Below are 10,751 nucleotides of genomic sequence, written 5' to 3' on the forward strand. Positions count from 1 at the left end.
CCGAAGACTGAAATGGTGGCAAGAAAACACGTGCCACAAGTGTCAGTTTGGTAAGCTGCGCCGTATGCTGCCTCAGATTGAAGCAGAATGCAGTTCTCCGAAGTGGTTCGCCAGGCGTCTCAGCCTCTGCTGTGGACAGCGCGTAGTGAAAGATCAGTGCTACCGTACTACGGCGACCAGTCTCTGTAGTCTGGTAGCGGGGTTAAAGCATTGCTAGTCACAGCCTGCATGGTGATCGGACGCCCCCTGAGGTGCCTGATGCCCTGTGTGAACGACACGGTGGCTAGGACCGCTTTGAGTGCCAACACCATCGACGGGACGTGGGCACCGCGCGAGCGCTTTGTGGCGCTCTTCACGCGGCGTATTTAGAACGTGAGAAAGCCCTGGTGAGAAGCGCGGCACTCTCCGCAAAGGAGGAGTGCCGCTGGGTTGAGAGAGAGGGAAGGCTGTAATAGTGCGCTCTGCGTCCCCGGTGATTTCGTGCGGTGCTGACAACACTTATGAATTCAATGGGTGCGTTCAGTATATCGCTTCGACGAGCTTCTGAAAACTCGCACTTCTTTTCACCTCTTCATTACGGCGCCTGACGAAGGGACAAACTTCGATGCCAGCACTTTGGGTGCAGTCATGAAGGTCGGCTGGGAATCAGTGTTCAAACAATGAAAACAGCAATTATTAGCAGCTGTTTCCAGCAGTGGAGAAGATGCCAAGGTCGCTCTTCCACGAAGACTTGCCACGCAGTCTTTCAATGGCAAGCAGGACCTGCGATCAAATATTACGTCCGTGCAACGTCGCACTAGCGTGAGCGCGGCAATCGTTTTGTCATTTGTCTCGGCGTTCCTACTTTAGCACTGGAAGAAAATAATAGGAGACCGCCTGTGCGATCAGCTTGTGCATTACAAGTCCATATTTGGTTTGGCGCCCTTGCTGAGTTGACCAGGAATGAATGCGCTCTTACTTTGGTGCCGATAGACGGCGCCCAGGTATCAATACTCGACCACAGTCCGGACTAAAACGGGACGCGGCGCCCTAACCTGTGCAGCGCCGCACGAAATCACAGGAGCACAGAAAGGTGAGGGTGGCGGCTGTTCTAGCCCCCGTATGGCACGCCTCCTGCAGCGGGCAGGCCACCGAAGCCTCCGGGTGCGAAGGCAGATGACGTCGAGGCCTGTGGTGCGCCGCCGAAGCCTCCCGTGTTGAAGTTGAGACCCCCGAAGCTGGCAGTGTAGCTGCTGGGATTTGCGCCTGGAGCGAAGGCGGCGCTGCCCCCAGGGAAGCCTCCGCCGAAGCCGCCGGCAGGCAGACCGCCGCCCATGGGCGCTCCGTAGGCGCCGGGGTAGCCGCCCGCGTAGAACCTGCGAGCGCAAAGAGAGCTTTAATGAGCGATGCTACTAATTATTACTGAGATCTCAAACAGTGCGCAGTTCAATGCAAATTATACCTTCGTTTGCACCAAACCCGCTAATTCAAGGAAAGGTCTGCAGCTTCTCCTCGGAACAGGCGGCAGTTGCTGCCGGTGTCGCATGCATTGAGTGCCTCAGTAATTGCTAGCTAGCTTACCTCCACAGGTGGCCTTTATTTTCTTGCCGCATCTCATATCCGCAAGAACAAACAAAAACAAAGTAGGAGAATGAGTTTGGGTAAGCAGGTGATCACTGTCAAGAAGAAATCATAGCGCGTAGAGCGTTAACAGGAACAAAGACATGCGGACGCAGAACAGCTTGTCCTCTTATCTTTCGTCCGGCTTTCGCTTTCTGCGCTATGATCTCATCTTGACGAGAAAAAAGCCTACTTTGTGTCCTTGACGAATAATACCCCTGATAGAAGAAATCACTAAACCAACGCGCCACTGCCGCTAAAGCTCTGTTGCTCTGTCCTCTGATAATTCCTTGCTAAAACAAGAAATGCACCACAATGTGCAGACTGCGCAATGGGAACGGACAGCTTCAAGGGATGGTTCCTGCTCACCGCTGCGTGTGACTAAAAGGCGCTCTCTACATTTGGACTATCGGGTGCGTGGTCTAAAGGGTGGAAACTTGACAGTCGTTCACCATATTCTTTGAGTGCACATCCCTTCGGATACCCTTTTCTTCTTGGGCGGTAGGGAGAGTTGGAACGAATGACAAAAGCAATGGTTGAGAATGGAACATCCAAGCTTCACTTCTGAACCATGTGCGACTACTGAATAATTTAACGCACGGAATGCTGGAAAACAACTTACACTAAAATTCGCTTTAAGTCAAAAGCGTGCTGAAGCTCATTTTTTTGTAGCATTCCTCGATGTGAGTGTTTTGCGAAACGCCGAGTAGAGAAAATTCATTCCCTGGCTGGAAAATTTAAGGAATGGTTGTTAGAGATTTTTGCGGAAGCACGAATTAACCTTCCCTGCCTAAAAAGCCCGTTTACCATGGCGGCGCCCCCTTGAGGCAGCAATTAAGTGAGGTACTGCATACTTATCGCTCGAGGCTGATGCCGGCATGGTCCCCGCGCGCATCTGGCCACGCGTTGTATTCGTTAAGGCAGGGATTAGGTGCAGTGAAAAAGATGTTTGAAAGAACCGCACTTGATCCGGTCCACGAGAAACATTGCAAAGTTGCAACGTGTGGCAGGGTACGCACACGGACCACGTGCAGGCGTCAGCGTGATGGGAAAAGCCTCTAACACTGCCCCTAAATGGGGTCTCAAGGACGGGCCGCGCCTCCGCAGCGAGAGGACTTTCGAAGCAGATATACTGACTGCCTGCATTGCGGTAGGATCCACTCTCCATTTTCAAAATTGCATGGTCATGCACTCATGTGGACGCTGCTTGGTCATTCGGTCATCTTACGATAAAGAATACACACTCGGTGCTAACGTCGACACGTAGGCATGCTAAAGTTAGAGAAGACGTACCGACTGCACGCTCGTTACTTTCATTGCCCAAAGATATCAGCAAGTAGAAGCGGTAACTGAGTTTGATAACATATGTCAAATCCAGCGCTGGAAAATGAATATCTGAAAGTGAGTAATGGCTGTCGATCTTTTGGCTAATTCCATTAGAAGCAGGCCCATTACCGAGAACGCCTGCTGCAAGCAGCATTTAGCGCTGGGCTAGGTGTGCGCCGCAGGCATGCCTAGCTTTTCAACGAAAGAAATATCAAAGATGCCATACAGTCGGACTCGTTTAACTGGAAGTCCTCTTCAACTCCGTCGTGCTTGTGCAAGGTTCACGCACCCTAACCTCATAGTCAACAAAGGCAACTGGGCCGTCCTAGGTGCACCTTACCGATGGGCCTCTGCCGTTGTGTTAGCATTAACCCGCAAGACGATTTGTAGCCCCTCCGCGTAGTGCATCAACTAAACTCACGGGACAGCCTGCGATGGAAGGCCGTAGATGGACGGCTCCGGATGCGAGGCTAGCGGCGTCTGGCCTCCGGACTGGCTGCCACTGTTCTCGTTCTGGTTGCCACCGCGGAACCGCCTCATGATGGCCGCCGTGGCCATCAGCCCCAGGAGTCCCTGCTGCTGCGTCGGTAACGCCAGCAGGAGCGCGCACGCCACGGTCGCCAGGAAGAGGTGCATCGGATTCATGGTTGCTGCGAGTGAACAAGAGCGTGTCGTGAATGCAGAGTTGGCCTGCCGGCACCCGCGTCTCAACTCACTGTATCGCGCGGTAACAGCACGTGAGGAGCACGATACTCCAGCGGTCATCCGAGCCTTATTGCCTCAGCCGAGGAGCAACTTGCCAAGCTCTCTAAACAATATAAATCAGCAGCTTATCCTGCGTTAAATGAACGTATTACCGTTTTATATTTAGTCTTTGCGGTTCTAATCACGAGACGAGTTCCTATAGAAAGAACTAAACCCTCGTCCACAAAATCATCATAAGCGATGTGATCAATCCAACGCACGCTGAACGACTTCAGGCTGCCTGGCGTCTTTCCGACTTAGCAGGTCGCAGCGGAACAAGCTCCAAATACCGCGATTTTGTCCGCTGCCGACAAGTGGCTTATTTATTTGTATTTCACTAGGTGACCAAACCAAAAGGAAAATCAGCTTCTCTGCCGTTGCAGCCAAACAGGGCACCGCTTTATTTTCAGCGAAGCTCGTACGATTTCCTGCATATGACCATAACTTCGCGCTCAACAGCGCAAAGCTCAGTATTAACCACCGCCACGTTGCGCAAGACTGTGAATGTTACGATCACGTCTCGCTCTGCTCTCCCCCTCATCTGACATTCGTATGTTGGATGCGCACCGCTGTAGTCGTAGCAGAATAAATGCGCCCGCGCGAGACAGGCTGTTCGAGTGCGCGCCCCTGCCCTGCTTGCCACGCGTATAAAGTGAAACTAGGGTCTTCAATTCAAGGGGTGCCATCAGCGCTGCCTGCACAAGGGTGCAGATTTTTAGCTCGCGACGCACCAGCGCACACGTCGGATTAGCCGCTAGGGTTGTGCTAACAAAGCGGTAGTCAGGAAGTGAAAAAAAAAACAAAACAAAAACAAAATACCACTATTTATGCATACCGGCTAAAAAGTTTTCTTTACAAAAGCTAGCAGGAATGTTTTTCAGTTTTTATCAACGAGTCACTACTAAGGCACTATAAGTGCATGGTCATGAGTAATGAGAATGCTTTCTTGAGCCTTCCAGGAAATACGGAAGAAAGCGCTCAAGTCCTGTCAGGAAAGGAAAAGGCGCCGGGATTGGCTCACTCGGTGAACATATCAACCGTATCCTGGGGGAATTGATGAAGGAATGAGTGACAGGAGGAATCGCCGTAGCAGAGGACCCCCGGAAATTCAGAGCACCTGGGATAAATCTGCAGGCTCCTTCCGGTGCAAGCCAAGCCTAATTTTTTTTTTTTTTTTTCAAAAGGTGGAGCTTCGAACCACGTCCTCTACTTCCGGGGGAGAGGCCGCAGAAGTGTGGGCCCATCCACTTGTGGCGCCGACAATACACCTTAAATGACACGGCCCTAGCATTCGGTTAGTCCGCATCTTTATTTTCCCTCTTATTTAGCGAGAAAATAAGAGCGACCTGTTAAGGACAGCAAAACGTTGCGCAGTAACGAATGTCATCACGCTTTCCATCCTAACTGGCTCTTCGCAGCGTCACCTTCAGTTGCGAAATACCGCTTTACGGCCAAGGTCAAGGACGGATATCCTACGAGCTGAAGCTTACACGGTACGCAATCGGCGAACTACCACATTGGGCGAAGGCCGGTCAGGAACCTCGGTCCACGTGGTGCCCCCGACTGTCTGCCGCGTACAGTAGCTTCCTTGTTGACGTATCGAATGCGGACTTCCTTTCTGGTCTCGTTCTGTTAAGTTACTGTGGCAGGTGTGCACGGCTTATTCCTGCAAGCAATCACGAACGTCTTACCGCTTCGCCTGTAAGCTTGTTGAAGGTTTGCAGCTGGACCGGAATAAAGACCGCGGTAGCTTCAGGTTAAGGCTGCGTCAGAATTATTGTAATATCAGTCCTTCCCGATGTGCGTTCCGGTCGCTGATGTCTGCCGTCGAGGGTCAAACGTAGGTTGTAACGACTTGCCAGTGCCGGCTATTCCCTTCCATTCCTCAGAGGCCTTATTTTTGGACCACTACTCGGGCGTCTAACAGCCTTTCATTTTGAAAGAATAGTCTGCATTACCCAATCGAGAGTCACTTTTGAGTCAGTCTGCGAAGAGGATAAAAAAAATCAACAAAAATGTGGGAAGAGTCATATCGGTTACGCGATCACCGTTTCATGCAACAGCGGCTGCTATCGGAGCGACCACTGCTGTCCTCGGTGACCTCATCGGAATCGCGGTCAGTGCCTAAAACGCTCGCGGCCTGACGAGACGCTGAGCGGCTTCTCGCTCCCGACAAACTTCCCCAAGTGCGCGGATAACATCGGGCGATCCAGTTCAATTGACCTGCTTCACGTGACCGTCGTATGTGTTACGCACACTGCGTAAAACTTGCGCGCCCCGTAAAAATCTCTGCAAAACGTACAACTGTGGTACCGTAGGAGAGGCTAGTAAAAGGCTAGTGTGTCCTCTCGGGTAAGTTTTGAAACGACAATTCAGTGAGACTGCTCAAGCAGCTTTAGAAGTCTAGCGCCTCTTGTTGATCGCCAACGGCTCTTAAACTGGTGTTCACAGCGCCGCTCAGTCAGCTTCGAAGCAGAGACAGCTTTGCAGGGAAAGGGCCAAATGCGCCAAAGCGCTCATCGCTTGCGGACCTCGCGTCGCTCATTCTCCCCTGTCCGAGCGATAGGCTGTGCGCGTGTAAGCGGCCTCCGGGATCATTGTCCGAGGTCTTCGGCCTCCCTCCCCCCCACTGTCCCCCTCGCCACCGCAGCGGTGTGTCGGAGACCGATCGGGTTCGCTGTCAGACCGGCCGCGGTAGAAGACAAGCCGCCGCGCGGCCATCATCGGACACTCGGGTCGCGCGTGACCCGTTTCCAGCAGCGAAGAGGTCGGACGCCAGTCAACCATAGTACACCTCGCCAACTAAACCAGCTCCTCCTCCCTTCTCCATGTCTCGCACGGGTCCGCGAAATCGAGGTCAAGACGCGCGCCGGTGCACTGGCCGCGCTGCTGCTATTTACGGCCCGCCATTGCCTTGGGCGGCTGGGATGACGCCTCGCTATTACGCCCGCCCGGCACGAAACTTCCGCGATGTCCAGTTGACTGAACCCGACTCGTCTGCAGCGTTAAAGACAGCGCGAAGGCCAAGCAAATGACGCAAACATCGGCTACTGACGACTTCTTAGAAAAAGAAAAGGGTGACGTTAACGCGCTCCTAGCCTTGCTACATCCAATGGCTGCAGAGGGAAGATCCCCTCTACATTACTCTTCTGGACACTGTTGGCTCATCTTGCATTCCTCCTGAGTTTCGCTCACTTATCTTTTGCATAAGAGTATCATGCAAAGCTGTCGTTTCCTGTTTGATAAGAGGTTTCCTTCTTGCAGTCCACGGAATGAAAGACCAATGGCTGCCAGAGACTCATTACTACTGTCTCGGGCTGTAACTATTTAAAACCAGACACTCGCTCTTCAACTTCTCTCTAGCGGGACAGTCCGAAATATCGCGAATTTTCAAAGCAGTGGCTTTAAAGATGTGGTAGCCTCTACCGTTGAAATCTATAACATTTTATTCGAACCGCTTACCAAGATTCTCTCAAAATATAATTCAAGATACTCAAAATATAACGTGAAATCATTACAGCTAATACTCCTTTTCTGAATAGAAGCAGCAGCGTTTCGTTGCGGTTTCACGTCACTACTCTTGCGGTCTAGGGTATGGTAATCTTGTGTCCTTGTCTGACCGAACCTGTGATACGACCTCCTAGAAGCGTGGTCTACCGCTGTATATGGGCACGAAGTAAGCGAAATTTTGAATTGGGCTTCACATTTATTTTATTTTTTATCATTGCAAAAGAAATTATTATTATAAATATTGCGAAAAAATTAATATAAGCTCTCTGATCACTGCGCAGTCCAGTAAATGACAAAACTGCCGTTGCAAACGATTAAAGAACGCTGCGCGCCTGCACAAGAGAGCTGAACCAAAAGGAAGAAAAGTAGCAGCAGCATGACGTGTGCGCTCAAATGTAACCATCGCCAGTTCTACATAAACAGTACCAACGTGCCAAGCGGCTGATAGTGGTAGTTTCAGACTCATCCGTCTTCCAAGCCATGTCTACGCTGTCTTGCTTTTGGAACCGCTTTGGAAAAAAAAAATGATGCCGTCTCTAGCTCAGTAAGGTGGCTTTCTCCGCTATGAAGTGGAAAAAAAACGCTCCATTCTCACCAGTAAACGCCCCCTAAAAACACAACAGTATTAGAGCAAACTATAAGTATTCAATAAAACGATCAATTCTCAGCCCTTGTAAAATACGATATAAACTCGGCGCCCAAAATACGAACAATCACAGCCAATCTGCGTCCTGACCCCGCCGCTCGAGTCATGCCGTGTGTTGCACAGCGCCGGGATGCCGTCACTCCAGCGCTAACAACAAGAAATGACGGGGAGCCTTGCTAAAACAACTTTTGCATTGGTACGCAGAGTAAAAAACTACGACGCGGCTGCTATTTTTTTTTTTCGCATCAAGAAGTAAATAATGCCCACAAGGAAGACGAAAGCCGCTTATACGCGCACCTGCGCGAATAAATGGCGCGTTCGCTGTCACGCTTACAGCGAACGGCGATACAATCGAGATGGTGGCATTGAACTTGAAGGAGCGAGTGCAGGGCCGTTCGCTTTAGGATGGCCGTGCATGTGCTCCGATGCATTAAGCAGCAACACCGGTTACTGTTATCTGCTTTACCTAGATATGCAGATTTTTCTTGGACCCTTGGCTCAGTTTTGCCACTAAACCCGGAAACAGTCGATGATGAGACTCTAGCGCATATTGTTCATAAGACGCTTTTTTTTTACGTCGCCCTTGTTCATAAGTTGTTTCACCGCCTGTCCACCCATTCGGCTAATTACGGCTGGCTATAAATTAAATAAATCAGTGCTGCTGAGCTCTCTTTGCATCTCTTTCGGCGCGCAATGCATTTTACAGATACTTGAGACACACACGCGTTGATCCAAAACGTCGCCAAGACAGGCGGTTTACGCTACCTTATCAGTAGCCGGATAAGGACACGCCGTGCAGTTAACGAGACATCCTGGCAGGCTGAGAGCCCGCATGACAGTTGCAACCTCTTGCTCAAGCCCCTGCAGCGCGTCATTTCGGCGCTAGTAGCAATCAAAACGAGAGGGATTCTGGGTATTCCTTCTTAGCCTCCTCCGAAAAGCTGCGGAAAACAGCCCACTGATGCAGTGAAATCAGCCTCTAAGGGTATGCGCGTTAGTAGCCAACGCGTCCACACTCGAAGCCTCACCACGCACACTGTGTACACTCTCGCAGGAGCGGGGCTCGGCCTACGGGGGACGCGCACCGGCAAGACACGGCTCAAAGCGCTCCCGAAGGGCGGCCGTCCGCACGCACCACTCACCGGCTGCTGCGTCTGCTCCGAGGGGCGATCTAGGTCTGGGCCAATGCCGCGCGCCGCCTTATATACTAACCTCCATTGGCCGTGCGGCGTGTGGGCCCACGTTCTGGTTTCGGGATGCCGCCATAACGGGGAAAGAATGAGCGCCCCTTTCACGTCTGCGTTTTTCCTTTCCAAGTTCACTGGCCTCGATCGGCAAATAAATACGCGCCGCCGACGCCGCGTTCCTTTCGGCCTGAGTTTTCGCCACAAGGAGAGCGGCTGCGATAACCTCGGCGAGCCGCTGTCAGCCAGGAAGCCCCATCGCGCACACACCTCACGTGAACCATGCCTGCCCGGGTGGAAGAGCTCGCCACGGCCATGACACAGATACTATTGCCCAAGTTTACGCTACGGAGTGTGCCGGCGAATGCGATAGGGTGGGGGGGTCAACCCGTCGTAGGTCGGTTCCACGGGCAGAGACAGACATGCCGAGGCTACAGAGTGCAATGTCATTTGTCTTTCCTTTATTTCCTCGCATCAAACCCGGGAATAGGTGCTATTCCAGCGATATTAAATAGGCAAGAGCTGAAAATATGCGGGTGCCGGGAATATGAGCCCTCCTTGTATTTTTTTACGCAGGAATAAAATGACAGAAACCAGAACGGAATAATCCAGGCATGCAATGCTGTAAGTAAGTAACATTGTAACTTCTTTACAAATTTCATTTCGTTTGTTAAGCTAGACAGCGCATCACATGGCTTCAAGGTGCTTGTTACGGGCAGGAGCAAGCTTCAGTCTTTGCTTCAAAGTTCGGACGATACTGAATGCGTCTTCCCCATTGTATGTTGGGCTCTGCGAATGAAATGAAGTGCGGATATGATTGAAATCCTTACGGGCGCAATGTAGATTGAATGCACACATGTATTTCTGCCCATAGCTGGTTCGGGCACTTTGGTCTCGACTTAAGCACATTGCTGTTGGTAACTCAAGGCTTTTTCCTGGACAGTTCACACGTCTCTACCGCATAAATTACGCCAGCCTGCATGCAGGCAACGTTTTACGCACCCAGCGAAGTCCAGCTTTTCTTGACGTCACTTTTCATGGTGAGGCAGTTGTGCAATATTTAAGATACTGGTACAAACTCACTGATTGTAATGCTAATCTTCCGGTGTACAGCAAAATATCGAAATCACGAGTTAAGACTGAAATAGAAAACGAATTGGGTGCGTTTTTGAAAATAAATAACCTGAAACTGCAGACGTCTCGAAGAGAAGGATCTGCAGATATATTGATTTTTATGGTGCGCTCTCATATGCGAAACTGTTGCGGTCCTACACAACTTCGCGTTGATAAAAAGCGCTTCTCCAGAATTTCTGGGTATGACGTAGAAGCTTCAGCGTAAGCAGACGACCCTAATTTATGATTTCGTCGGGCCAAAATTGTCTACTTACTTCTCAGAAGTTTTCCGGGCAAAACGTCCGCACCAAGGTTCATTTCCTGAGTGTCAACAGCCTCGTGATGCGTGTTGCGAGCTTTCCTTTTTTCGCTTGCTGGGCATCGGCGTTGGTCCCCAGTTTACCCATATTATAATGGCGACCGACGAGCCGCAGACCAATGCTTCCGCCTCTGCGCAGCCTCTGTGGCCCCCGCCCGATGGGAGTCCCAGCCCACGTCCGGGCCCGAGTAGTGGCGCGTGTCTTCTTTGACGGCGTCTTCCGTGACCACGAATACGTCGCGCTAGACTGCTCAAGCGCGCCGTCAAGTTCGACGGCAGGCATCGGTGGATATGGACGTGTGTTTGAGGG

The 10,751-nt window shown here is 51.3% G+C and overlaps 1 protein-coding gene across 1 annotated transcript; it reads right to left on the reverse strand.

Moving 5' to 3' along the window:
* Window positions 1-1,010: 1,010 nt before the first annotated feature.
* LOC149357343 (uncharacterized) lies at window positions 1,011-3,570 on the reverse strand. The gene is made up of 2 exons (XM_089577911.1): window positions 3,347-3,570; window positions 1,011-1,355 (listed from the first exon to the last, which is right to left on the reverse strand). Exons 1-2 carry the CDS (start codon window positions 3,568-3,570, stop codon window positions 1,091-1,093), a joined length of 489 nt encoding a protein of 162 aa, XP_089434037.1. The 3' UTR covers window positions 1,011-1,090.
* Window positions 3,571-10,751: the final 7,181 nt, after the last annotated feature.

This window comes from Amblyomma mixtum, chromosome 3 (assembly GCF_055824585.1).
Source record: "Amblyomma mixtum isolate Tamu chromosome 3, ASM5582458v1, whole genome shotgun sequence".
NCBI lineage: Eukaryota > Metazoa > Arthropoda > Arachnida > Ixodida > Ixodidae > Amblyomma > Amblyomma mixtum.